This window comes from Eucalyptus grandis, chromosome 1 (assembly GCF_016545825.1).
Source record: "Eucalyptus grandis isolate ANBG69807.140 chromosome 1, ASM1654582v1, whole genome shotgun sequence".
Taxonomy (NCBI): domain Eukaryota; kingdom Viridiplantae; phylum Streptophyta; class Magnoliopsida; order Myrtales; family Myrtaceae; genus Eucalyptus; species Eucalyptus grandis.
Genome location: NC_052612.1, coordinates 149,081 through 175,782, shown reverse-complemented (window position 1 = coordinate 175,782; position 26,702 = coordinate 149,081). Strand labels below are relative to the sequence as shown.

The following is a 26,702-nucleotide window of genomic DNA, read 5'->3' as shown; positions in this document are numbered from 1 at the left end:
TTTACACTGTATCCTGTTTTTGCAATCTCTTTGTTTTCCGATCCGATTTTAAGGTCAACCAGATTTTCACTAAAACCTATTTTACAACCGTCCAATGTCCTATACCACTTCAAATTTTACATTAATATATGAGAAAACAATATAAACCTCATAATTTATATTGAAACATTAAGCACACGTAATCAATAAATGCATGCACTTTTTGACTAGATGAAAAATTAAAAATTCACAAGGCTAATTATAATAGACAAATATCATAAGGCAAAGCAAAAATTCTATGCAATGGATGATGCAATCGTGAGCTGACGAGGGAGGGAAGCGACCAAGGAAGAGTAACGACGAAAGAGATCGCCATGCGAGAGGAAAAACACAATTCTAAGATCATAAATCGTGAGAAAAAAGATAGGGTTTTATATTTTTGGGCCTACAAAACTGATTCAATCAATCCAATTCCCAAGTGGGTATTCACTTAAAATTGGAAACCAAACCGATTCTAAATTTTGGGAATCAGTTTCAATGGGAATCAATTCTTGAATATGTTTTCTGGGTGGGCCAATTTGGTTCTTGTGTAGACCCAGTTTGGTTGCACACCCCTGGGTCACATATGGTTTGACCATTGCTCCCTAGCCATTTGCAAGATGGATTCTAATGCTTTGTACCGATGTGGTTGACCTCCAAGGTCATTTTTCGATCTAGGTTCTTCTAGATCGTGTTATGATTATGCAATGTCATTATCTCTATCTCTGTGTGTGCGTCTGTCGATGATGGTGGATTAGGACTTTTACATGTGGTTGTTAATTGAGTTATACCTTTTTCTAATTTTCTAAGGGCCTTTTTGAGCTATACTATGGGGCTTTTAAGTTGTTTATGTCGCTAATAGCATACGTGCACAATTGTGAGTACCATACTATGGCAATGGCCGCCCTTTAAACCCTAATTTAAGAGTGTCTTTGTTTTGCAAAAATAAGTGATTTAGAAAATATTTTATTTTACTTATAAAAATAAATAAATAAAATATTTTCACCATTAACGAACTTATTTAGATATAAATCATTGCCAAAAATGAACATTCTTTTATTGATTGATTATTTCAAAACGAAATAAACGATTATTTTTAGGAAAATATTTTCCAAATCATTTATTATTCGTGAAATAAAAAAGTCTAAAAAAGAAAACCCGAGGTCATTTAGTCGAGGCCACTTAATTTTCCTCAATGAATTACTTTGTTATATTTTTAATTACTTTTGAATATCTTTAACCAAAAAAGCTTTTTGATTATTATTATTTTTTGTGCCAGATAATTTTCTTGATTAGTTAGAAAAAAAAAAAAAAAAAAAGGAAGAAAAACCGGGCCAACCGGGTCCTGACCCGGCCCGAGCCCGGTCCTAACTGGCCATGGGAGTTGGCGCCAGGGTTTTAAAAGCGAAGCGAGCGATGGGATGGTCCTAAAACCCTAGCGTCCGCCATGGGAAGTAGCAGGAGCGCAGCCGGAAGAGGAGGAGAAGGAGGAGGAGGAGGTCGCAAATCCTCGAGACTCCCTCCCAAAAACCCTCCCTTCAAGCAGCAGAAGCAGCCGAAGAAGAAGAAGAAGACCGACCGGAACGTCGACGCCGGCCGCGAAGAACCGACGCCGAGCAGCGAGGACACGGCGGGGCGGCCGCCGGCGTCGGCTTCGGAGCAGCTCGGCTTCTTCCTCGCTCGGTACCAGTCGGCCAACGGCATCCACCTCTCTTCTCTGGAGCTGGATTCCATCAGAGGTCCGTGCCTTTTGCTCCCGCGTCGTCTCGTCGTCGTTTCTAACCGGTCTCTCTCGCTCGCGGTCTGCGAGTACATTTCCCTTCCGCGCATTTGGGAAGATTTATGATGCTGTTCGTTTCTCATGTTGCTTTGCTGAATGTCAAGACTGCAATGAGATGGAGACCGAATCAGATAACATTTTAGATTTTAGGAAAGAGGGAATTCGTTGCCGGTTCTGTCGTGTCGGAGGGTTTATTCGGGTCGCGCATCCCATACTAATGATTGAATCGTGCTAAATACTCATTTTTCTTTTAGACTCTTCAAGATTTATCTGACGATGACGTGCTTCTCGCAGACACGAGCATTCTGGAGTTATCTCAGGGCCCCGAACCAGATGTTAATGCTTTGGGGAAACAGATAAAGGCGGCTTTTGGCCCATCATGGAAGGGAGTGCTCTATGAGGGAACTCTTGATCAAGGGAAAATCGATCCGGGAAGTCCAGCTGTCATTGCCATCACGGCATCCGCCATCAGAACGATAGAGATTCTAAGGTCTGCTTACTTCTCTCCTTTCCCCTTCTTACAAGGAACTAATACCTTCTCCGAGACCTGAGAACTTCATGGCTTCTAAACTGTGAGATGGAATTTGAGCAGTATTAGGTCCGTCAATTTGCGATATGAACCATTTATCCAAGTGGTTAATGGTGTTGGATATACGACTATCCGCATTAACCATATTTTTACGTGTTTTGTATGCAAAGTCATTTCTTAAACATGTTGCACGCGTGTGCTCTGTTTTTTCTTTTTTTCTTTTTTGCATCATTGTTGGGCAATCTGTGTTATACATAAAATTTGGCATGATGCGATTTTTAAGCTGACAATGAACTTCCAACCTCTACCAATAATATAGCATGACTATTTAATGCTTTTATTGGACGCTAACACTTTCATTTTGTTTCTTTAGGGGCTTTAGGTCACTAACTAGGGAATGCCATGCAGCCAAATTGTTCTCAAAGCATATAAAAATAGAGGAACAGGTATGTTATCCATAGTCCATAGTTAGGTCTGTTCAGCTGCCCTGAATGCATGTGAGTGTTCATGCATTACTTGGTTATTGATAGTATCATGTGGGTTTTTGAGTGTTCATGATTATTGCCTTCAAGTTTGTGAGTGTTACATCCTGCAGATTTCCTAAGAAAGCATATGGGAAAGTAATTGTTTCTGCATTTGATTTGAGTTCTCTGTTTCAATTCTTTCCATGGTGTGGATACATTGGGGGTCATTGGTGCAATTATGATTTTGATGTGATCTATTCTCGTATTTTGTACTTCCAAGTTCAGCCATTTGCCCCAAGTAATGCACCTTAATGATCATAAAAAACTAGCCCTGTTCTCTGAATTCTCTTTCTTCTTTTCCAGATAGGTTTAGTACATTGAGGGAGATGTACCTTTATATGTTGAGGACTTCAATGCAGAGTCCTCATGGGATGTGCCCATTCTCATTGGATATGCATGTGAACTTCTTTTGATCTACCTGAAGATCAGTTGTTTCTGTTATTCCAAAATATCTTTTTGAGCACCCACATTATCTTCCCTCTGGTTTTTCCTGGTTTTCTTGTTTTGTGCCAGTTCAAAGTTTGGGATATGATGCCACCACAATATTATAATCTAAGGCAGCAGCATTGCTGAGTACATTTTTTGCACGTCAGTCTGATCCCAACTTCCCAGTGCTTTGTTTTCTATTTATGTTCCTCATGCCTATCTGTTTTTCTTCTTTCACCCCATTCTTGGGATATCCTTGTGAACTTCTTTTGATCTACCTGATCTTAGGTTGTTTCCGTTATTCGGAAATATTTTTTTGAGCACCCACATTATTATCCCTCTGGGTTTTTTCTGATTTTCTTGTTTTGTGCCAGTTTAAAGTTTGGAATATGATGTCACCACAATGTAATTATCTAAAGCAGCAGCATTGCTGAGTAAATTTTTTGCACGTCAGTCTGATCCCAACTTCCTGGTGCTTCTTTTTTCTATTTATGTTCCTCATGCCCATCCATTTTTCTTCTTTCTCAACATTCTTGGGATATGCTTGTGAACTTCTTTTGATCTACCTGATCTTAAGTTGTTTCTGTTATTCAAAATATCTTTTTGAGCACCCACATTATCTTCCCTCTGGATTTTTCTTGCTTTTTTGTTTTGTACCAGTTCAAAGTCTGGGATATGATGCCACCACAATGTAATTATCTAAGGCAGCAGCGTTGCTGAGTACATTTTTTGCACGTCAGTCTGATCGCAACTTCCTGGTACTTTTTAGTTTTCTATTTACGCTCCTCATGCCTATTCATTTTTCTTCTTTCTCCCCATTCTTGGGATATGCTTGTGAACTTCTTTTGATCTACCTCTGATCTTAAGTTGTTTCTTTTATTCCGAAATATTTTTTCAAGCACCCGCATTATCTTCCCTCTGGTTTTTGTGGTTTTCTTATTTTGTGCCAGTTCAAACTTTGGGATATGATGCCACCATAATGTAATTATCTAAGGCAGCAGCATTGCTGAGTACATTTTTTGCACGTCAGTCTGATCACAACTTCCTGGTGCTTCTTTGTTTACCATTTATTCTCCTCTTGCCTATCCATTTTTCTTCTTTCTCCCTGTTCTTGGGATATGCTTGTGAACTTCTTTTGATCTACCTGATCTTAAGTTGTTTCCGTTATTCCGAAATATTATTTTGATCACCCACATTATCTTCCCTCTGGATTTTTCTGGCTTTCTTGTTTTGTACCAGTTCAAAGTCTGGGATATGATGCCACCACAATGTAATTATCTAAGGCAGCAGCGTTGCTGAGTACATTTTTTGCACGTCAGTCTGATCGCAACTTCCTGGTACTTTTTAGTTTTCTATTTACGCTCCTCATGCCCATTCATTTTTCTTCTTTCTCCCCATTCTTAGGATATGCTTGTGAACTTCTTTTGATCTACCTGATCTTAAGTTGTTTGTTTTATTCCGAAATATTTTTTCAAGCACCCGCATTATCTTCCCTCTGGTTTTTGTGGTTTTCTTATTTTGTGCCAGTTCAAACTTTGGGATATGATGCCACCATAATGTAATTATCTAAGGCAGCAGCATTGCTGAGTACATTTTTTGCACGTCAGTCGGATCACAACTTCCTGGTGCTTCTTTGTTTACCATTTATTATCCTCATGCCCATCCATTTTTCTTCTTTCTCCCTGTTCTTGGGATATGCTTGTGAACTTCTTTTGATCTACCTGATCTTAAGTTGTTTCCGTTATTCCAAAATATCTTTTTGAGCACCCACATTATCTTCCCTCTGGATTTTTCTGGCTTTCTTGTTTTGTACCAGTTCAAAGTCTGGGATATGATGCCACCACAATGTAATTATCTAAGGCAACAGCGTTGCTGAGTACATTTTTTGCACGTCAGTCTGATCGCAACTTCCTGGTACTTTTTAGTTTTCTATTTACACTCCTCATGCCCATTCATTTTTCTTCTTTCTCCCCATTCTTGGGATATGCTTGTGGACTTCTTTTGATCTACCTGATCTTAAGTTGTTTCTTTTATTCCAAAATATTTTTTCGAGCACCCGCATTATCTTCCCTCTGGTTTTTGTGGTTTTCTTATTTTGTGCCAGTTCAAACTTTGGGATATGATGCCACCATAATGTAATTATCTAAGGCAGCAGCATTGCTGAGTACATTTTTTGCACGTCAGTCTGATCACAACTTCCTGGTGCTTCTTTGTTTACCATTTAGTCTCCTCATGCCTATCCATTTTTCTTCTTTCTCCCTGTTCTTGGGATATGCTTGTGAACTTCTTTTGATCTACCTGATCTTAAGTTGTTTCCGTTATTCCGAAATATCATTTTGATCACCCACATTATCTTCCCTCTGGATTTTTCTGGCTTTCTTGTTTTGTACCAGTTCAAAGTCTGGGATATGATGCCACCACAATGTAATTATCTAAGGCAGCAGCGTTGCTGAGTACATTTTTTGCACGTCAGTCTGATCGCAACTTCCTGGTACTTTTTAGTTTTCTATTTACGCTCCTCATGCCCATTCATTTTTCTTCTTTCTCCCCATTCTTGGGATATGCTTGTGAACTTTTTTGATCTACCTGATCTTAAGTTGTTTCTTTTATTCCGAAATATTTTTTCGAGCACCCGCATTATCTTCCCTCTGGTTTTTGTGGTTTTCTTATTTTGTGCAAGTTCAAACTTTGGGATATGATGCCACCATAATGTAATTATCTAAGGCAGCAGCATTGCTGAGTACATTTTTTGCACGTCAGTCTGATCGCAACTTCCTGGTGCTTCTTTGTTTACCATTTCTTCTCCCCATGCCCATCCATTTTTCTTCTTTCTCCCTGTTCTTGGGATATGCTTGTGAACTTCTTTTGATCTACCTGATCTTAAGTTGTTTCCGTTATTCCGAAATATTATTTTGATCACCCACATTATCTTCCCTCTGGATTTTTCTGGCTTTCTTGTTTTTACCAGTTCAAAGTCTGGGATATGATGCCACCACAATGTAATTATCTAAGGCAGCAGCGTTGCTGAGTACATTTTTTGCACGTCAGTCTGATCGCAACTTCCTGGTACTTTTTAGTTTTCTATTTACACTCCTCATGCCTATTCATTTTTCTTCTTTCTCCCCATTCTTGGGATATGCTTGTGAACTTCTTTTGATCTACCTCTGATCTTAAGTTGTTTCTTTTATTCCGAAATATTTTTTCGAGCACCCGCATTATCTTCCCTCTGGTTTTTGTGGTTTTCTTATTTTGTGCCAGTTCAAACTTTGGGATATGATGCCACCATAATGTAATTATCTAAGGCAGCAGCATTGCTGAGTACATTTTTTTGCACGTCAGTCTGATCGCAACTTCCTGGTACTTTTTAGTTTTCTATTTACGCTCCTCATGCCCATTCATTTTTCTTCTTTCTCCCCATTCTTAGGATATGCTTGTGAACTTCTTTTGATCTACCTGATCTTAAGTTGTTTCTTTTATTCCGAAATATTTTTTCGAACACCCGCATTATCTTCCCTCTGGTTTTTGTGGTTTTCTTATTTTGTGCCAGTTCAAACTTTGGGATATGATGCCACCATAATGTAATTATCTAAGTCAGCAGCATTGCTGAGTACATTTTGCACGTCAGTCTGATCGCAACTTCCTGGTGCTTCTTTGTTTACCATTTCTTCTCCCCATGCCCATCCATTTTTCTTCTTTCTCCCTGTTCTCGGGATATGCTTGTGAACTTCTTTTTGATCTACCTGATCTTAAGTTGTTTCCGTTATTCTGAAATATTATTTTGATCACCCACATTATCTTCCCTTTGGATTTTTCTGGCTTTCTTGTTTTTTACCAGTTCAAAGTCTGGGATATGATGCCACCACAATGTAATTATCTAAGGCAGCAGCGTTGCTGAGTACATTTTTTGCACGTCAGTCTGATCCCAACATCCTGATACTTCTTTATTCTCTATTTATGTTCCTCATGCCCATCCATTTTGGGATCAATAATTCCTCATCATCACCGGCTTGTCGATGCTATGGGTTTACTTATTGTATCAGATTCTATTTGAGTTGGGCTTCATTGTTTTGAATTCCAAAGATGGAATAAGTGCGTGAATAGAAGTCCAATAGTTGCACGTCATAGCTCTATTAAAGTCAGGATATATCAAAATACTTCATGATAAACCCATCATTTAGATGTTGGCGATAACCGTGAGGACTGATTTGCTTTTATTATGCTCATATGACATATATACAGTTCTAAATGGTGAACTATGCCTAATCATCATCAGCCTAGTTGCTGACATTAGTGGCAGGTTATTGCTTTGGCTATAATTAGATTTGTCCCTCTGCTTGCCCAAGGAGCAAATTTTAAACCTCAAACTGGACCTCGAAATTCATCTCTCTCTCTCTCTCTCTCTCTCTCTCTCTCTCTCTCTCTCTCTCTCTCTCTATATATATATATATATATATATATATGTATATATATTCCTATATGTACTAATGTAATGGCTATAACTCCTTGCTACTGAAAAGCAACTGCAACAGACACAACATGCACACACGATTTGTTTTTTGGTTAGGTATTGTAATTGTTCTTGTTTGCTCTCAATCAGAGTTGGATAAGTTGTACTTGGGATAAAATATTAAATTCTTCTCTTTTTGCTTATCATCATCATTTCTTCAATCAGATGCTTATTAGTTTCAGATGCACCGAGCACAAATTGTATGTGCTTTTTTACTTCGATACTTTTGGGATGTCACTCTGCACATCTTGATCATTGGCACAACATGGGATGCTCGGTTGGTTCTGTTATATTGACTCCTAGTCAGGGAGAACGGGATGATTTATTTCCTCCACATGTCTTTCCTAGTTCCTTTAATATGAGGAGCAGTTTCTTTTTGCATATGTACATACATAAATATATTTATTTCATTTGGGCGGTTCTTTATTAGTGAGAACTATCGAGTTGTCTTTCTTTATCCTATCTCGTTGCTTCTAGAGTGGAATTGTATCTGTAAATTCTACCCGTTTAACTTTAACTCTGGGATTATCTAAGCATATTTTGGATATTTGGTCCCTGCAGGTCGCCATGTTAAAGAACCGTGTCAATATTGCATGTGGTACTCCAAACAGGTTTGTGTTTCTTTAAATTGAATATTCGTATAACTGGAAATTCCAATGGGAGTGTGAAAATACTGGAAAAAGTTCTCATCTTAAAAGCAAAGTTGGTCCCATTCCTTGTCAATGAGTAATCAAAATGTCTAAAAGATTTTGACAGAGGCTAGAAGTGGGAGCACAGGTTTGTCCATTGATTCCATGAAGAATTGCTTGCTCAATTTAGCAATCTAGGTCCTTCTCTGAATGCATTGGGACATGCATGAGATTACATTGAATACAGTTGAACTCCCATTGCGAAGTCAAAATTAGTTCAATGCCTTCAGTTCGATAAGGCTTGATGGTGCACCTCTGGCATTAGTATTGTCCATGCCTCAAACCTGGTAATTGATTGCCACTGGACCCACATGACTCCTGAAATCAGAACTGTTGTGGAGAGTGCACCCCTGAACATTAGGAGCTTGCCTCTCACTGTGAAGAGCATGCTCATGACCTTAGGGAGCTTGCCTCTCACTGTGAAGAGCATGCTCATGACCTTAGGGAGCTTGCCTCTCACCGTGAAGAGCATGCTCATGACCTTAGGGAGCTTGCCTCTCATTGTGAAGAGCATGCTTATGACCTTAGGGAGCATGCCCGTGATCTTGAGGGGCATGTCCGTAAGGGGGTCACCCATGGCCCTGAAGAGCACATGCCTGTGATGCCAACAAGCATGCCTTATGCTCAAAGGAGCGTGCCCCACCCTGAACAGCTGAGTTTTTTCCTCATCTTTGAAGGTACTGTTTGATACTATTAGTTATTGATTATAGTAGATTGAAGTTTAACCAAATACGAAGGTTCCAACACTAGTCTGTTTATAGTAATTGTTCAGGTACTTTTGAAGATGATCAGTGGCTCTGTCTGATTTTGGCTCCTAATTGACTAATCTGAATGATGGAGTGGCAAGGCCAATAATTTCTCTCTTTTAGTATTAGGTTGAAAGAAATGCTAATTAACGTCAGTGAGGCAGACTTGGGTTTGGCTGAAGTTGTACAGTCAACCCCCAACAATGCCAAGACTTGAGTTAGGTTATGAAATGGAATGTCAAACCTAGCTCATTTATGTAACCAATAACCTCAATCAGTCTGAAGCCCGTCAAAATATAGTTCTCCAGTTGATGTTCTTGAGTAAATAATTTGTTACCTCAGATAACGCATTAGTTCAAAGTTTCTGGGATCCTCTGACAAAGCATTATCATTCCTTATTTATGATTCACGATCTGCTTTCTTGATGATGACACTGATCTGATTGCAGAATAAAGAAACTAATTGACATTGAAGCATTGGGGCTTTCTCGCTTATCAGTAATATTGCTTGACATGCACACTGATGTGAAGGGCTATTCCCTTTTAACACTTCCACAAATCAGGTACATGTTTTGCTTGACTGCGTGCCCTTGAACCTCCATTCTCATGCATTCTTGAGTGTAGTTCTCATTCATATGGATTTTGTGTTGCAGAGATGAATTCTGGGATTTGTATAAGAACTACTTTCATAAACGGATAGTTGAAGGAAATCTGCGAATCTGCCTCTTTGGTCCGATAAATATCCAGAATGAAATAAAGGGTAAAAGTAGAGTCCATGATGAATAGGCAGCTACTTGTAAAGCAGCAAAGTGTAAACATTGTATGCCATCTCTTTGCTATCTAAAATTTTTCAAAGTTCAGTTTGTGAATGCTCTCTTCTGGTATGGTCCTCTTTCCCGAGTACGATAACATTTGGGTCTACCTTGCATGAGATCCTAGTAGCATGAAACCTTGTCAGCAGATACGAGGGGGGTGTTGAAGTCCAATCTCTGGAAGCCATAAACAGCTTTTCTCTATGAAATCTTGGGTGCTATAAATGGAAGGACCCCCAGCCCGAGTTGTCGCGGAGCTCGCAAAGAGGCCGGGTTGAGCTCCCAAGTCAAAACTCAGTCCTTGCCTATTTCGTGCTGCTAGATTACGTAGTTGAACCCTTTGCTTGAGTGGTGAGCAGCTCAAGCACTAGAATGAGCGTCGTGATGGGACCTAAAGTCTCGACTCGGCCAATCGTGGCAGCGTTTGCCAACACCGGCCACCCTTCGCTAGTGGTGGCTGGCTGCCATTATCATCTAATTCTACTCCCTTTCAAGGGATTTTAAGAGTTCTTTCCTATAAAGAAAGAAAATTTTTATTCGTGAGTGCCTCTAGGCTCTTTTTAGGCAATCGAAACAAAGTGTACGTTGCAACCTTCGATTTGCCCTACTTCTTCATAAAAAGTGTCGTCGAGTTTCTTTTTCAGCTTTCCTTTGTATTATAGCAATGAGGATAATTTACCAGACTTGTAAATGGGGAGTATAACATCTATCATCAAAGTTATCCTTTAAATTTTTGTGGATTTCAGTCAAATTCATCAGTTGCGCAGAAAAGAGGGAAAGAAAAGGGAAAAACAAAAGAAAAGAAACGAAAAAGGAGAAATGATAAGAAAACTCATAGAATTCATAAAATTACTTAAAAAGATAAGTTTTGAGCAAATTTCCATGTCAAATTGCCTTTATGTAGGACGGTAGATGATAATTGAAACACCACATTAATAATTCCAAGTAATAATTAGTTGAAAAAACTAAATTGAAATATAACGCAAATGTTAAAAATGACATTGAAACCATTGAGAGTATTAGCATTACATTGAAATTCGCACAATAGATTTTGAATCTAAATAATAACTTTATAAGTCTAGGACTGGAATAATAACATTTTCCACATTTATCCACATGTTGGGAGGTAGGTTCTTGACCTTCCCTTTCATTTTGTTGCTGAAAGATTTCAGGAGAAAAATCCTCGAACCAATGTAGTAGTTCATGCCATGAAACAGGTAATTAATTGCATGAAAGGTTTGAATTGTTTGATTTTGCTGCTCAAAGGAACTGAATATATGCATTTGATTTACCATTTCAAAATTATGGATAAAGACAAAGCTCATGAACTTTTTCAAGTTTTATTATACAACTTTTGTTTTTTTAATTTGCAATGTTTGTACCTCTATCCTGTTACATATCTTTTTGTAACTTTTCCCAAGTGGACGTGTTTGTGGTTCTTTGGTTCATAAATTTTCTTTAAAACTGTTAGTCTATCTAAGTTAACAGTAAGCTTATTTTCTTCCATTGTTAGTAATTACCTAAATGATGGTGACTTTCCTTTTGCTCACATAGTTGTCTTCAGTAGTAGTAATTGACCTATTATACATGTCCTTTCGTAACTCTTTTAAATTTTAAGATGGTGAGTTCCTCTTTTGTTTTCATAAATTGATCCGTCCTGTGGTTCGTTATATTCCATAAAAAATAGTAGTCTACCTAAGTTAATAGTAAATTACTTTTCTTTTATTGTGAGTAAACTACCTAATTGAAAGTGACTTTCCTTTTCTTTACACGGTTGTCCTCACTAATATTAATGTTTGATTTTTTTTTTGTGGCACGTAATTTCCCCTTTTATCGTCACAATTTCTTTGGGTTCATAATACGCCATAAAAACCAGTAATCTACTTAAGTTAATAGTAAATTTCTTTCTCATGCTATTAGTAAATAACAGAATCAATTGTAACTTTCCTTTGACCTTTGTAATTTTCCTCATCGGTAGTAATTTAACTGTAACATGCCTCTCTGTAACTATTCTATACAGGATGTAAGTTCCCTTTTGTCGTTGTAACTTCATTCTGTTCATAAAAATAAGTAATTCGCTTAGGTTAATAGTAAATTTCTGCTGTCCTAATTTTAGCAGATTACCAAATCGGTCGCAACTTTTCTTTGGCCTACGTAATTGACCTCATTAATAGTAATTTGCCTGCAAAATATCCTTTCGTGACTTTTCTTTAGCTAATATAGTTACGGAACTCATTAAGAAGTAAGGGTGTGCATGGTCCGCGCGAGTTCCCGACCCAAAATCGAGAACTGCCTGTTAAGGACCGGTTTCAAAAAATTGGAACTGGAATCCATCCATTACTTGCATGGATCTACCCGGGAACCGGACCGTCGATTCGGTCTAGTTTTCGGGTGGATCCATGGAACCGATTTCACAATAATAATAATATCATTTTCTTCGAAGCTTCGATCTTGACGGGAAACAACTTTAGTTTTTGACCAAAATTGTTGGTTCTTCACCGCCTAACCTATTCTTCTCCTCCTCCTCCTGCGGCCCTACTTCTTCACGTGCTTGCTTTTTGCTCATCAATTGCTCGACGTTTTGTCAAAGTGCACTTTGGACTTTTTAGCTTCAGCGCCTCTCCATTTGGTTTGACTAGAGACCAGTGCCTCTCTATTTAGTGCGCTTTGGACTTTTTTCCCACTTTAATTAATTTTTTTAATTATTTGATTTGGGTCTGTTAATATGTAATTTCATTTTTTCAATATTAAAAACTAATATATTATTTTAATATAATCAGGAACGTACCCACCGGTTCTCATAAATTGGAATTGAGAACCGGACCGGTTCCCTCAACAACCACCGATTCCAGGTGGTCCGGGTGGGTCCGGTTCTTTTGCACGCCTCTATTAAGAAGACTTGGAATGATAATTTGTGTCTTCCAAAAGGTTATTAGTAGTAAGCACACTCAGGTAATAAACAGGGTATGGATTTGCTGGGCCGAAGGGCTTCATCTTCGTTGAATACTATTGGTAACAGAATCCTTGTACAAGTGGGATGTAAATTTGCAGTACACACAAACGCACGTACGCACTCAACTTATACTATGCACAGCATTAAGAAGTCGAAAGTCACCACCATGAGCGATCTACGGTTGAGTTTCACCTTGAAAGCACCGCCTCTGAGGACAACCATACGTTGCGGAATATGCATGGAAGATGTTCCATCGATCTCAATCTTCTAGACCTCGGAGCGGTGCGATCACTCCTTCTGCAGTCATTGCATGTCCTCATACATTGTGGAGAAAATCGACAATGGAGTGGTGAACGTGCGATGTCCCGGGTTGAACTGCGAGGCGATGCTAGATCCTCTTACCTGCAAACCACTTGTCCCGAGGGTACGGTCCACCCGATGGTGGGACCTTCTGTGCTAATCGGCCGTTCTAGGGTTCGCGAAGGGTTACTGTCCGAACTTGGGCTGCAGGGAGATGATTATCAACGAGTGTGGAGGGGGCAGTTGCAATCGAAGTGGCCATTTCCAGGACGATAATAATCGTCTGCTGGAACGTCTCGCGGAGAGGCAGCGGTGGAAGCGGTCTGCGAACTGTAAGATTTATGTGGAGCGCCGTGGAGGTTGCACGAAGATGATGTGCAGGTACGTGAACTTCTTTTCCCTCCCTCCATGAAAGAATTCGTGCGTTTTGATTTGCCCTTTAGGAAACCTAAAATCCTCATCGTTCAGTGATGAAGATGAGTACAATCCTTTGAGAAGTTTTAACCCCATGGAGGTTAGGATAACTTTCCAGTGCACTAGTTTTATTTGCCTTTTCACACAAAGGACCCCAAGAAATAGGCAAGAAGAACCAAACAAAGGAAAACCAAGTGGAAACAATCAAGTAGTACATTGGTTTTTCTCACTTCAAATCTAGGCTCAACTCGTGGATAACTATATATATATATATATATATATATATATATATATATAATGTAGCTTAGTCAAATCTTTCAATCAGATAATGTGGGAAACAACTTTAGCACCTTCCACTTCTCCCACCTTTTTTTTATTTAAAAAAAAAACTTTGTTTTATTTGAATTCCAGTTTTATCTTCCTTTTTTTTTTTCTTTCTCGACAATTGAAGGTAATCTTTGGAGTTTTGATTGACCTTACATTCAGTCATGAATATATATTAGATACGGATGTAATTGTGCATGCATGAATACGCAAGAGCACGTAAAATCTGGCTGGCTAACTCAGCTAATATATGTTAGATCTCAGTACGACAAAAACAACCTGGAAAAGGACCCTCAATTGTCGGTTTTTAATGCAGATGTCGAACTGAATTTTGCTATGGACGCGGGCGAAAGGGAGGTCACTCTTGGACATGCCTAGAACGGGAAGAGATGAACATACGCGCGGGCCATACTTTTGTTGTGCTATTACCGCTGTCGCGGCTGAGCAGAGAAAATATCAGGTGGGTCCGGGCCGGCACGAAGTGCTAAGATGGTCCATCTAAATTCGGAAACTACATAGGAATTTACATTATTCGGTGGGAGTCTAGCTATTTCTCGCAACGTGATTGGCTTTGTCATTAAGAGCAAAAATTAAAAATGATGATTTGTATCACATATAAAAATGGATGAATAAAAAAATTTACATCATTTACAAAAATGTTTAGGCATAAATTTTTGTTGATGATGCAAGCAATTTCCATTGACTAATTATTTCAAGTGACATAACAAATTATTTTTTAGATAAATGTTTTTCAAAATATTTATTTTTGGTGAAACAAATAAAAAGAGAGCACGGGTGGCATGGGTCCTAGGGCGTACTAACAATGTGTGCGGTGTGGATCACATGGCTTAAAGAGATGATTGAACCATTGCATCAGCAATTTCAAATGATAAGAATTTAGCTTCTTATGACGGTCTGCCGAATGAAGTACTTCTGGGCATGGCTAGCCACATGAGCACGAGTTCACGACGTAACATAATTGCGCGCTATCCCACGCCAGTCACCTTTTCCTAGTTTCTGCAGACCAGTCAAAAAAAAGTCGGTGTTCCTCCTCTGTCCAAGGGACACCTGGAAAACCAAATCCAACATGGGTCAGATGTCGCACAATACTTCACCTAGTGCCCCAATTCAAAAAACTTTTGACCAGAGAGCAATTTCATTCGCAATCAAGCAGGTCATGGCATGTAGCAATACCAAGTTACCAATAATTAGCCTTGCAGGTTCAACGTGGATGGCATCTCAAAGAACGCTTAATTGATCGTAAAAAGACAGGAAATGGTTTGCAGCTGTTACTGCAAATACAAACACGGTGTGTAAACAACATTCTTGCTTGACAAAAACGCGGTCAAGATGGAATATCTACGATCGGCTTCCCCCCCAGGCCACTGATTCAGCAATCTAAATTGCTGCCTGACTCAGAATGAGATGGAGCTGCCGTCATAAAATCTAATGTAAAAACGGGCACGATTCCTTTACATCCATGAAAACACTAGAAAAGGATCTTTATAGACGTAAACGACATCTTCCTCTCTTAATTGAAGTACTCTGTCAGTGGATAAAAAGGATATTAATGGATGATTACTGTTGTTTTTTATTGCACAGATGGAGTGTGGGGTTTATCCGATTTTGGCATCGTACTATTGCCAGACTTTTGAGTCATCTTGAAGGTGCTTGTATATATATAATTCAAGGCTATTTGTTCTCCGTTCAAGGGAGGGCGAAAAAAATAAAAGAAGAGAGGAGAAAAGGTTTCATTGTCGAGGGGAACTCAACATAGTATATGGATTATTATTATTGAGAAGAATATTATTAGAACCATCATCTTTTTTGGATTATGGGGAGATAATCACAAGTTAATCAAAAACTGAAATTGAAATTGAAAAGGGTACACGGACTAAATTTTATTCGACTTATTTTTGGGGCTTAACCATGGGCGATATAGTTTTTGGGCCCGTCACCTTGCAAAGGGTTGATCTACGAGCATCGAGATTGGATACGATAGTTTGATGCATGCTAATTACTCCGTTAGTGATCGGCTTACGCAATGGAAGCATGGATTTTCTTTTTCTTTTTTTCCTAATTTTCACGGGGCATGCATTGTCATTTCGTGATTATAATTCCAGCGAATTGAATTTTGAAGGAGTTGATATTTGTAGACTTTGGGTGCGAAAGAAGAATTCTCGCGTGAGGTTTAAAGGATCGCACATTCAACTTTTGCAGATTAAGCGGTTTAATAGAGCTTCCGAGTTCACTCGAGAGTCGTGGACATCAGGGGTTCTAGAAGAGGTTGCACATCAAGATAATAAAAGTTGGTAGCTCGATGAAAAGATAAATTTGATAAAAAAAAAATAATTTTAAAAAAATCGATGAGTAATCAAAGTCGAGAATTAGTATCCCGTAACTATTTTGTAACCTAATTCGACAAAAGTTGGTTAGTCGTTCGAATTTAGGTTATCGAGTTAAATTGGTAAAAGTTGATAAGTGAGCACAAGAATTGATGATTGCATTCTAAGATGAGATTTCATACCTCATCATTATCTTCTTCTTCTTCTTCTTCTTTTTCAATTCATCTTTATCCTTATCCTTGTTTAGGAGGGAGGACAACTAAGAATCAACATCTTGATCTTCCCAAAGTTATTAACTATTTCAAAAACGAGTTTTTTGTTTTTAATAAAACTGGTGTGAAATGCAAGGGAGGGGGTTTTACCAAAAAGTCTTGTGGGGGGAATTAAATGGCCCGAACGCCACGCTTAGATAAGACTTGATGTCATCTTCTTTCTGGAAATTCTTATGGAAATCGCTTGGAAAAAGAGACAGTTGGCAGTTGGCAAGCATGCACGCCTCAGCTGGACCACGACATTTATTTACGGCCCAGTCGTCTTCTTTATACATTGATTGATAATTTTTTTTTCAATTTTTTTTTTTTGAGCGTATGTGTCACGGACCGATCGAACGCCCGTGTTCGAGAAACCTCTTAGACATGCTTTTCTTTGGGCGTGACATATGCAATCCGTGTTTAGAATTTGACTATTATAGAAACATGGAACGCATCTGTAAACACGTGGATCGCCAGGGTCAATGCTGCTTTTATTATTTTAGTTTTTAAAAGAAGGAGAATATGAACGAACGGAGCCCCTTAAAAATGGATTGTTTTGTGGCGTTTACTGTCATAACTAGGTCAAGGAAAAGAAATTAAGGAAGCGGAACCGGCCAAACAAAAACATATTTCGTGATGGCTATCCCCATTTTCTGCCATCGAAAGAGGAAAAAGAAAGGCGGCCCATGGTGCAAAAAACAGTCATTTTCTTATAATATTTTACTTATATAACGTGTCATACGTACATACCCACACATACATATTTATATGGGTAGTGGATATAATCTTCTGCCCCATGTTGAGAAGACCCTGTAAATGGTCAACGATGATGCACTAACGAGTTACAGCAAAGGCAACCGTCAGATTCGGGGGACAGCTACGATCGGAATAGTAAAGATTCGACACGCAACGCCGTGCATCTCCAGAAGGGGTCAACGTCTCCACACCGTTTTGGATTCGACGCCAAAAAAGGATCCATTCCTTCTCCCCTTCCTTCCTCTTCCTTCCTTCTTCTCTTCTTGTCTTGATGATAAAACCCAATGGATGTGAACGCAGGAGGAGTCATGCATGACCATGGGAGAGCATCACCTACTCGTCATCAACTCCTCATCCCCCATCCTCACTTCACATCCAATTTGGGAAAGAGAAGATTTCACTCATTTTCCAAAATGATGCCCAAAGAGATACGACACCATCTCGAAAAAATGTATCATTATTAGGAATAAGAGCCCGAAGTATTTTAATTATCTCAAATAAAGGACTAAAATAAAATATTGTTTCAAATAGGGAAAATTTCAAATAAGGACCCAAAGTGAATTAGTTTTCTCAAATAGGGATCCGAAATTAATTTTGTGGTAGATAAACACCTAAAGTGGATTCATTGTCTCAAATAAGGACCCGGAGTGGTTGAATCAATTCCAAATAAGGACCTGAGCCTACTGGTCATCCAAATATTTGCCAACTATCAAGCATGCAACATTTCCGATGACCAGAGTTTGGGCAATTTTGTCCAAAAAAATAATCTAAGGAATATTAACAAATCTTAAAATAGAAACAAAAAACCCTAGGTTTTTGTATCCATCCTCCGCAAAGTCAAATACCCAAATTCTCTGCCGGTTGAGGTACGAATTCAAAAACAAGAAGAAAACTATATGCTTCTTTCTTTATTTGTGGAGACCCAAATTCTCCGCTAGTCGAGCAAGGCAAGGAGCAACAAGAATCGAGTCACGACAATGACTAGATAGCGATTTGGTTGATGAGCAGCAGAGTAGAAGAAAGAAGAAAACGTAAACATCTAAATGAATAAACTAAACTTAATTAATTTAGAATTTTCCCTTCTTTTCCAATCACACGTTCTTGACAAAATTGCCCCCATTTTAATCACCGGAAAAATGTATGTTGGCGAGCTAAGGTCCTCAATAGAGATTAACTTGATCACTTTCGATCCTTATTTGACACAAAATTCACTTCGGGTCCTTATTTGAAACAATGAGTCCATTTCAGATCTTTATTTAATACAAAGTTCACTTTGGGTTCTTATTTAAGAAAATAGATTCACTTTAGATCTTTATTTGAAATTTTCCCTTTCAAATATAAATATGAAGTTGCCAAATTATCTCAAATAAGGATCTCAAGTAGAACTTATTTCAAATAAGAGATTGAAATGATTATCTTAATTTCAAAAAAGGCATAACATGTTTGGGCAAAGGGCATTTTCATCTTTTAATTTTTCTTTTATTTCCTATTTCTTTTTTGTTTTCCCCTTGGCTTGCTAAGGCGGAGGTCACCAGACTTAAGCTTGGGTTGCCCTCACTGAATCTGGTGAGGGTCACCCCCGCTAGTATCAGGCACTCGATGTTGGCGAGGGTGGCCCTCGCCCAAGGTTGGCAACCTTCGTCAGCCATCAACAAGATGTGGTGATAGTTAGGGGAGGGAAAAGGAAAAATGAAATAAATTTTTTAAAAATGTGGTTACAAATTCTTTTTACTAAAATATCCATTTTTCGATGGTCAAAATAGTCACCGACCGTCCAAAGACTTTTATTGGAGACGATTTGGCATTTTCAATTCCTCATTCGATACGATTTGGCTACTTCATATATTTTTTAAAAATAATGTTCATTTCGAATTTTTATTTGAAAAAATTGCAAATCATCACAAAGCCTAGCAAGCAACAAAACAAAACGAGTTCCAGAGATGAAGAGAAATCATTGGAGCTTGATGGGGGTGGGCGACACACATTCATGGGAGCATATCCGTGACTACTTCGAATCAAAATTAGCAACCCATCGCCAAATCTCACACGTCAGTAGCACGGCTTGAGACCTCTCTCTCTCTCTCTCTCTCTCTCTAGCTTCCTTAGCACTCAACAAGCACTTCTAAAGACTCAATTGAAACTTAATCATCGTGTGTTCACTCAAAACTAAAACTAAGCTGAGCTAATTGGGTAGCCCAGAAGATTTTTAATCCATGTGTTGGAAATCAAAATCTCCACATTGGAGATCGGATACAAAGATATAATCCACGAATGAAGAACAACACCCAAATTCCACCACATGCATATATATTGACTTTCTGAAAAGGGGCAATTATTATTAATACCCACCGAGCCAAAAAGAAAAAAGGAAACCAAATGGGGGTTCGATCGCCCATCATGGGGCAGAGGGCAAATAAAGGCCCGCAAGGGCAACGGGAGCGTGACGTCACGGTGACGGGTGGGTGACGGCCACGGACGAGAATGCGCCGGGCCCCACCCACGAACTTCCTTGTGCGTCGGACCAACCGACCCGCTTCAGCCCAAACCATCTCTCTCTCTCTGCTTTCTTTTCCATCTCTCCTCTCGGCCGTTTTCCCATTACTTGCCCGCTCTCCTTTCTTCTTCTTCTTCTTCTTCCCCTTCGCCTTCCTTATAAATAAAGGCTTTCGAAGTTTCAAAGCTTCTCACGAGTCACGCCCGCCCGACACAGAGGAATTTGGCAAAGTGGAATCCTCTTTTGTCTTTTTATGAGAGCGAGGTGTGATGGGCGGCTACTGCTGATGGTCCTGTTTCTCGGCTTCACCCACAGGCTTCTTCCACTGTTCCATCCTCGCCTCCCTAGCCCCTCCCCTTCCCTCGTCAGGAGCGCCATGTCCCAGCCCGATTTCAGCACCCCCCGCCCCGTTGTCAAGCGGGTCCTGGCCAAGCAGCAGCACGAGGGCCAGGGCGCCGTCGTCCGCAGAAGCATTGGCAGGTCTTTGACTTTTCCTCTCCTCCTCCTCCTTCCCGCATTTGATCCGGTTCTTGGTGGGGTTCACGGGGCGGTTTTCTTTTCTTCCCTTGTCCTTCTCTTTCGTTCGCGAGATCCGAACGGTGGTAAACTCTGTTGGGTGGTTTGGGTTTTCAGGAATGAATTGAGGAGCTTGGACCCCTTTCTCATGCTCGATGAGTTCTCAGGTTTGTTACCCAAAGACGCCCCTTTTTTCTTTTCTCGTTTTTCTTTATTGGGTGGTTGTCTAGTGCGGTGCTGGTGATTACTAGTGTTCTCCAATTAATTCCGGTTGGCTTGTCGAATTTTGCAGTGTCTCCTCCGGCTGGATTTCCTGACCATCCGCACAGAGGTTCGCACCTTTTTCGTTCGTTTTGTTACTACTCTCTTGGATTGATACGAGAATGTTCAATGTTGTTGACCCGGTTCTTGTTGTTATCCCATCTCTACAGGGTTCGAAACTGTCACTTACATGCTCCAGGTGAGTCCGTCTAATTGAGTGCAGATTATCTGACGAGATGGGTCGAATTTCGCGACTCGAAGAGTGCTGAATCTTTTTTTTTCTCTCTCTTTTGGGTGTTCAGGGTGCCTTCACCCATCAAGATTTCGCTGGGAACAGGGGAACCATACGAACCGGCGATGTGCAGGTCAACGAACTTCTCTGTGTCTCTCTTTTTCTTTTGCTTTTGTCATCGTTTCCTTTGTTAATCCCACCAAGCTGGTCCCATGAAATGAAGGGGATTGAGAATCTGATTTTTTTTCCACCTTTCTGCAGTGGATGACGGCAGGAAGAGGAATCATCCACTCCGAGATGCCGGCGGGAGAAGGAGTGAACAAGGGGCTCCAGCTCTGGATAAATCTCTCCTCCAGAGACAAAATGTATGAGCATCCATCACTCTTCTCCAACTTCTCTTCACTCCCAATGACAACTACCAAAACGTGTGTTTATGTGTGCCTATATTGTCCTTAAAACTTTGAAGAGGGACTCACCATATAGATCGCTCATTGAATTTTCTAACGACTTATCGCCCAAATTTACATGGTGATGCTGTAAAGTTGGGGCATATATTTTGGACGAACAACTTTAGAAAACCTTATTTCTTGCTCTGAAAAAGAGAAGAAAGAAGGAAAGAAAAAGAGTGAAATTATCTCCTCTTTTAATTTGGAAGTTGGGGTTTAGTTCTTGAATATATGAAGACAGTGGGAAGGAGTTACTAGTTCATGTGTTGGTAGGTTGGATTCTAGTATATCCTATGGTAGCGGCTGTTGCCCGCTCCTGTAGATGTTCACGTTTAGTCTCTGCTACACTGGAAAAACAACGACTTCTCTCTTGTCTTTTGTTGGCTGGTTAGTGAAAATATACAAGTGAGACGATAACTTTGGCATTAAACCTTTTTCTTGTTGTCTATATTTTTGTTCGACTGCAGGATTGAGCCACGGTACCAGGAATTGCTTAGTGAGGACATAGGCACAGCAGAGGATGATGGGGTCGAAGTCCGGGTGATCGCAGGAGAAGCGATGGGAGTGAGGTCTCCGGTCTACACAAGAACTCCAACTATGTACCTTGATTTTACTCTCAAGCCAGGAGCAAGATTGAACCAAAGCATTCACGAATCATGGACCGCTTTTGTCTACGTCATAGAAGGAGAAGGTGTTTTTGGCTCCGCGGATTCGACTCCTGTGCCAGCGCACAACTTGCTGGTTCTAGGTCCAGGGGATGGGGTGAGCGTGTGGAACGAGTCTTCGAAGCCGTTGAGGTTCGTGCTGATAGGCGGGCAGCCGCTGAATGAGCCGGTGGCGCAACACGGGCCTTTTGTGATGAACACGCCCGCTCAAATTGATCAAGCCATTGAAGACTATCAATATGGCAAGAACGGGTTTGAAATGGCCAGGTACTGGAGGTCTCGATCCGTGGGTTGAAAAAGTCCCAAAATCACGCTAGGCAAAACAAAATAAGGAGGAAATAAAAACAGCACTCTCTCTCTCTCTCTCCCCTTCTTCTCTGAAAGTGTCACTGTCTGTGTCCACAAAGAGCGGGAGTTGAAAAGAAAGATGTGTTGCCGATTGAAGCAAAAGGCTTCTAGAAGATTTAAAGTGCAGGTGATACAGCAAATCTAGCGATCATTTGAGTCATGATGATCAAAGCTCATTTTGGTTAAATTACTTCTATTGCTTCCTACCACCAAGATATTTCTCTCTCTCTCTCTCTCTCTCTGCACGACACCTGATCCTTTCGGTGGTCAATTTGCAGTCACTAGTGCTTGACAATGTTTTCTTTTTGCCTCCCCTTGCGGCTACGCATATACTACTTTTCTTTGCTTTTCCCCCCTCTTTAGTGTTGATGGTTGAGAAAATTGTTGTTGGTAGGGTTGGTTTTCCTCCTCTAGTGAGATTGGGTTAGTAATCATCAATGCTCATATCAATCCCACAACCACAGTTGACCCTCCACCAAAAACTAAATTGCTCGAACCACTATAAATAAGGAAAAAAAGTTGTTCGAATGACTTGGCAAGAACTGGTGTAACATCGGCTCGGCTATCAACAAATTTACGCTCATAATTCTGGTTAATGTTGATGTATAGTGGGGTCTGTCATTATGAGAGGAAATTCAATACGGACAGCCAATAGATCGCGTCGTGTGTACTTTCTCCTTTGGACAAGTTTCCCAACAATCCACCAAACACAAACTATACCCCCATAAAAATGCCATGCGGTAGTTTCCCGTAACAAATCATGTGCCAATTCGTACCATCGGCAAATTACTAGTCCTGTGATTCCAATATTTGCGCAAATGAAAAAGGAAAGAAGGAATCGGACATAAAAATATAACTTACATTTATCTTGCCTCTGCCATGAACAAAATATGCAAACCTCTCAGCCAAAATATGTAGACATAATTCCCAATCACACAAACGGAACCCAGGTCCACGTAATTCTTTGCTATTACATATATCTAGAACTAAAAGAAATCGATAGGTTAATATTCTTGAATAAAATTTGCTATAACAGCATTTTAAAAACCCCTGATAAGAAAAAACAAGCAAAAACCAGACAAACAGACAGCTCAACCAATAGAATCGACAATGAAGTTTTCATCATCGGACTTGAAAGAATTACACCTCTACAGTATCACCTGGAACAGCAAGAAAAGCTCTGACTCCGCTTTGATCCATCGGCCCCATTACCAGCCAAGGTTACCCTGTTAACAGAGAGCTCTGCTTTATATGCATCTGAATTTAGAACCTTCCTGCTCACATTGTTATATATTTCTTTTATCACGATCTCGAAGGCTGTCTTCACATTTGTGGCATCCAAAGCGGAAGTCTCCATAAAGAACAACCCTTCTGATTCTGCTAAACTCTTCCCCTCCTCGACTGTCACATCCCTAATACTCTCCAGGTCACATTTGTTCCCAACAAGCATCCTTGCAACTGTTGTGTCTGAGTGAGCTGCAAATGGTTTCACTCCAGTTAAAACCCAGGGGAGACTTGCAAGCAAATACAAGAATTTCAAGATATGGCAACAGATAAAACCAAGAATTCAGGCCCAAAAAAAAAAAAAGGCTCTAGCTACCAGTTCAAACAAAGATGATCATAGGACTACCGAAGTTGTCATTAATCTGCTAAACAAATTTTTGCTTACCCAAAGCATCTCGCAAATCACACCCCTGTCCCCCCGGGTGGCCTGAACCCTACTTGCCCAATTTTTTGGTTTACTTTTATCCAAAGAGATGCACTAAGAAGATTAGTAAATAACCAACTCAAAGTAGACTTTATTTGGTAACTTTGAAAGAGGGGGTGACTGGTATATCTATTCTATCATTCATTGCCAATTGTCATAATAAGGGAGAAGCAGAAACAACACAGTTCTGGCCGATGCAAATTTGGAGTGAAGTGTAGGTTTTGCTGTCCTAGAATTCAAGTGGTTTAGCAACAAGGGAGGCCTAAAATGGTCGACAAACATCATGGCAAAAAAGACAACTGCGACATTCGTGTATGGGAACTTCGAATCACTCCTTTGGGCTTGTTAACTACTTTCTACATTGCATGCGCTACACTTTAGCATGAAACTGCCTGGCAGATCGAAACGGCTCTCTCCCTATCCGTCTCTCTCTGTTCAATTGCTCTGCAGTTTCTTTCACAATGATGATGCTGCCCTACCTGCCTCGACATCAACTGCAATCACCCTTCATTTAGTTCAATCATTGACTTCTCTGGACTTTTCTCCGATTCTAATCGATGTGACCCATAACAGCCGCTAAATGGCATTTTCCTTCTGCCGTAGCTGAACACATACTATGTGCTACTCGAATTGTTAACTAGACATCCGTTCGGGCAGATTTCTTTGGCTTCCTAGGACACCATTAGCTAAAGTGTCCATATAAAAACAGAGCGAGCAGGGGAAATTTGTGAAAATAGCGGTGATTCAGGGACTCAATTAGCTTCTTGTTTGCTCACAGGCAATGTTGGATTGGTGTGAGGGGCATGTACCTAAGCGGCGGGCGTGCTAATTTCCCAAAAGCATTTAGTCAATTCTCATTCGGGTGCCAAAAGAGTGAGCTCAAGGCAGGCGAAATTAGATTTGCGCGGTCTCTCGAGGCGAAAACCCACAGATCTACACTAAATATCCACCGCCGCAAACATGGAAAGCGCAAATGACGAAGCGAGGACGGCATTGGGGGGAACGGGGGAAGCAAAGAAAGGAAGAAGAGGAGTACTGACTCTTGAGCTCGTCGAGCCAGCGGGAGACGCTGTCGAAGGTGGAGCGGCGGGTGATGTCGTAGACGACGAGGGCGCCGACGGCACCGCGGTAGTAGGCGGAGGTGACGGCGCGGAAGCGTTCCTGGCCGGCGGTGTCCCAAATCTGGGCCTTGACCTCCTTGCCGTCGATGTCCATGGACTGGGTCTGGAACTCCACCCCGATGGTGGCCTTGGAGTGGGGGTTGAACTCGTTGCGGGCGTACCGGGACAGCAGGTTCGACTTCCCCACCGCCGAGTCCCCGATGATGACGATCTTGAACAGGTACTCCTCCCCTCCCTCCTCGTCCGACGACGACATCTCTCTCTGCTTTCTCGCTCTTCTGTCTCTCGCTTCTTCTGCAGGTTCCTTCAGAGGTCGATCCAATGCAGCGGACGCTTGGAATGCGGAGGGGATTGAAGGAGAAGAGGAGGAGGAAAGAGAAAAAGACGTGGGAAAGTGGCCTGACCACCGACTGTGCTCGTGCGAGAAAAGAGAGAGAGAGATGGTGTGCGGCTACTACTACTACCTTTGCTGGGATGGCATGGGGATGGGGGATGGGGGATGGTACAGACCTTAGCTGGCAAATCATGCCTTCCCCATCGCCATCCACGTCCCACTACTCCTACCCCTTGGATCCCATTGGATCCCATAAATACGAAATACGCCCACCCCCCGCCCGAGATCCATGAAATTTTGCGAAATTTGCTCTTCCCACAAAAGTACCTTTATACTGTAATAGAATCTCACTTTACCAAGTACCATAGTGCATTCCCAAATTTACTCTCTCTCTCTCTCTCTCTCCGCCAAAGTAGACAGACACTACCTAAAATGGATGTTATGTGACTAATGATGCATATGGGCTGATTATAAATGGGGTCGACGCTGATACCAGCCCCGCCCTGCCCCGTGTCTTTGTCGAATGACCTGCCGAGCAATTTTCATGGAGGAAGCTTGGGCCCCCACTTTTAGGGCGGTCTCCGATGCCCGTGCCCAGTCCTTGGATGAAACGAAATGCACGTTTTACTTGGGGGGGGGTAACGTAATGTTCTCTTTATTTGGTTCCATTTTTACTTTTTATGGGCCGGTCAAAAGACGGGGCTGCCACAACGCACGACTGATTACACATGGACAGAAGCATCTTTGCCTTTTGCCTAATTGACCGCGGTCTCTCCTCTGCCTCCCATCATTTGTCTCTTGTCCCCTAAATAATCTTTCCCCTTTTGTTTGAATTAGTACCCTAAAAAGCCGAACCCCCAAAAGTTAAATACATGACAAATTTACAATTTAGTAGTTTTTGTTTAATTCTATCGTCAAATTACCCAATTACATGACATGCCACAACTAATTGATTGACTAATTTTGGGCTTTATCCTCTTTTACCAGTTTTCTGATTTTTCAAGATAATAATCAAATTTAATGGAAACTAACGAATAAATTTTTTACCACTTCACAACTGCCTTCTCCATTGAGAGAGGCGGGCAAGAGAGAGAGAAAGAGAGAGAGAGAGAGAGAGATAGCATTTAATTGATCTAAAGAGATAAGCGCAATAATTTGTGAGACATTTGGCCCCACTTGTAACATGTGTTACAACCTCAGTGTC

At 40.6% G+C, this 26,702-nt stretch overlaps 3 protein-coding genes and 14 non-coding genes across 17 annotated transcripts; 16 read left to right on the top strand and 1 right to left on the bottom strand.

Moving 5' to 3' along the window:
* The first annotated feature begins 1,432 nt into the window (after positions 1 to 1,432).
* Positions 1,433 to 10,102, top strand: LOC104443148 (uncharacterized protein C3orf26 homolog). Its single transcript, XM_010056523.3, has 6 exons — positions 1,433 to 1,757; positions 2,093 to 2,288; positions 2,701 to 2,773; positions 8,346 to 8,395; positions 9,668 to 9,781; positions 9,872 to 10,102. Exons 1-6 carry the CDS (start codon positions 1,466 to 1,468, stop codon positions 10,002 to 10,004), a joined length of 858 nt encoding a protein of 285 aa, XP_010054825.2. The 5' UTR covers positions 1,433 to 1,465; the 3' UTR covers positions 10,005 to 10,102.
* LOC120289126 lies at positions 3,372 to 3,456 on the top strand. Its single transcript, XR_005547063.1, has one exon. It is a non-coding gene; the product is annotated as a small nucleolar RNA Z122 (small nucleolar RNA).
* Positions 3,659 to 3,743, top strand: LOC120289133. Its single transcript, XR_005547069.1, has one exon. It is a non-coding gene; the product is annotated as a small nucleolar RNA Z122 (small nucleolar RNA).
* LOC120289165 lies at positions 3,945 to 4,029 on the top strand. Its single transcript, XR_005547080.1, has one exon. It is a non-coding gene; the product is annotated as a small nucleolar RNA Z122 (small nucleolar RNA).
* LOC120289144 lies at positions 4,235 to 4,319 on the top strand. The gene has a single exon (XR_005547072.1). It is a non-coding gene; the product is annotated as a small nucleolar RNA Z122 (small nucleolar RNA).
* Positions 4,524 to 4,608, top strand: LOC120289161. Its single transcript, XR_005547079.1, has one exon. It is a non-coding gene; the product is annotated as a small nucleolar RNA Z122 (small nucleolar RNA).
* On the top strand, positions 4,812 to 4,896 carry LOC120289150. The gene has a single exon (XR_005547074.1). It is a non-coding gene; the product is annotated as a small nucleolar RNA Z122 (small nucleolar RNA).
* LOC120289152 lies at positions 5,101 to 5,185 on the top strand. Its single transcript, XR_005547076.1, has one exon. It is a non-coding gene; the product is annotated as a small nucleolar RNA Z122 (small nucleolar RNA).
* Positions 5,389 to 5,473, top strand: LOC120289140. Its single transcript, XR_005547071.1, has one exon. It is a non-coding gene; the product is annotated as a small nucleolar RNA Z122 (small nucleolar RNA).
* On the top strand, positions 5,678 to 5,762 carry LOC120289159. Its single transcript, XR_005547078.1, has one exon. It is a non-coding gene; the product is annotated as a small nucleolar RNA Z122 (small nucleolar RNA).
* LOC120289148 lies at positions 5,965 to 6,049 on the top strand. Its single transcript, XR_005547073.1, has one exon. It is a non-coding gene; the product is annotated as a small nucleolar RNA Z122 (small nucleolar RNA).
* Positions 6,253 to 6,337, top strand: LOC120289155. The gene has a single exon (XR_005547077.1). It is a non-coding gene; the product is annotated as a small nucleolar RNA Z122 (small nucleolar RNA).
* Positions 6,543 to 6,628, top strand: LOC120289128. Its single transcript, XR_005547067.1, has one exon. It is a non-coding gene; the product is annotated as a small nucleolar RNA Z122 (small nucleolar RNA).
* On the top strand, positions 6,832 to 6,914 carry LOC120289151. Its single transcript, XR_005547075.1, has one exon. It is a non-coding gene; the product is annotated as a small nucleolar RNA Z122 (small nucleolar RNA).
* LOC120289138 lies at positions 7,120 to 7,204 on the top strand. Its single transcript, XR_005547070.1, has one exon. It is a non-coding gene; the product is annotated as a small nucleolar RNA Z122 (small nucleolar RNA).
* A 9,858-nt stretch (positions 10,103 to 19,960) lies between the features above and the next one.
* LOC104443054 (pirin-like protein) lies at positions 19,961 to 22,689 on the top strand. The gene is made up of 7 exons (XM_010056442.3): positions 19,961 to 20,347; positions 20,501 to 20,550; positions 20,676 to 20,714; positions 20,815 to 20,843; positions 20,947 to 21,009; positions 21,138 to 21,241; positions 21,790 to 22,689. The coding sequence occupies exons 1-7, from the start codon at positions 20,121 to 20,123 to the stop codon at positions 22,280 to 22,282; spliced, it is 1,005 nt and encodes a 334-aa protein (XP_010054744.1). The 5' UTR covers positions 19,961 to 20,120; the 3' UTR covers positions 22,283 to 22,689.
* Positions 22,690 to 23,180: 491 nt separating this feature from the next.
* On the bottom strand, positions 23,181 to 25,623 carry LOC104442954 (ras-related protein RABA5c). Its single transcript, XM_039311803.1, has 2 exons — positions 25,084 to 25,623; positions 23,181 to 23,811 (listed from the first exon to the last, which is right to left on the bottom strand). Exons 1-2 carry the CDS (start codon positions 25,418 to 25,420, stop codon positions 23,492 to 23,494), a joined length of 657 nt encoding a protein of 218 aa, XP_039167737.1. The 5' UTR covers positions 25,421 to 25,623; the 3' UTR covers positions 23,181 to 23,491.
* Positions 25,624 to 26,702: the final 1,079 nt, after the last annotated feature.

Excerpts from the sequence above, each read along its gene's own strand:
- LOC104443148 (XM_010056523.3), top strand. The coding sequence starts at position 1,466 with ATGGGAAGTAGCAGGAGCGCAGCCGGAAGAGGAGGAGAAGGAGGAGGA. Across the intron at positions 1,758-2,092 it reads GGAGCTGGATTCCATCAGAG|ACACGAGCATTCTGGAGTTA; the intron begins GTCCGTGCCTTT and ends TGCTTCTCGCAG. Across the intron at positions 2,289-2,700 it reads AGAACGATAGAGATTCTAAG|GGGCTTTAGGTCACTAACTA; the intron begins GTCTGCTTACTT and ends TTGTTTCTTTAG.
- LOC104443054 (XM_010056442.3), top strand. The coding sequence starts at position 20,121 with ATGAGAGCGAGGTGTGATGGGCGGCTACTGCTGATGGTCCTGTTTCTC. Across the intron at positions 20,348-20,500 it reads GTCCGCAGAAGCATTGGCAG|GAATGAATTGAGGAGCTTGG; the intron begins GTCTTTGACTTT and ends TTGGGTTTTCAG. Across the intron at positions 20,551-20,675 it reads CATGCTCGATGAGTTCTCAG|TGTCTCCTCCGGCTGGATTT; the intron begins GTTTGTTACCCA and ends CGAATTTTGCAG.
- LOC104442954 (XM_039311803.1), bottom strand. The coding sequence starts at position 25,420 with ATGTCGTCGTCGGACGAGGAGGGAGGGGAGGAGTACCTGTTCAAGATC. Across the intron at positions 23,812-25,083 it reads CTGGCTCGACGAGCTCAAGA|CTCACTCAGACACAACAGTT; the intron begins GTCAGTACTCCT and ends AACCATTTGCAG.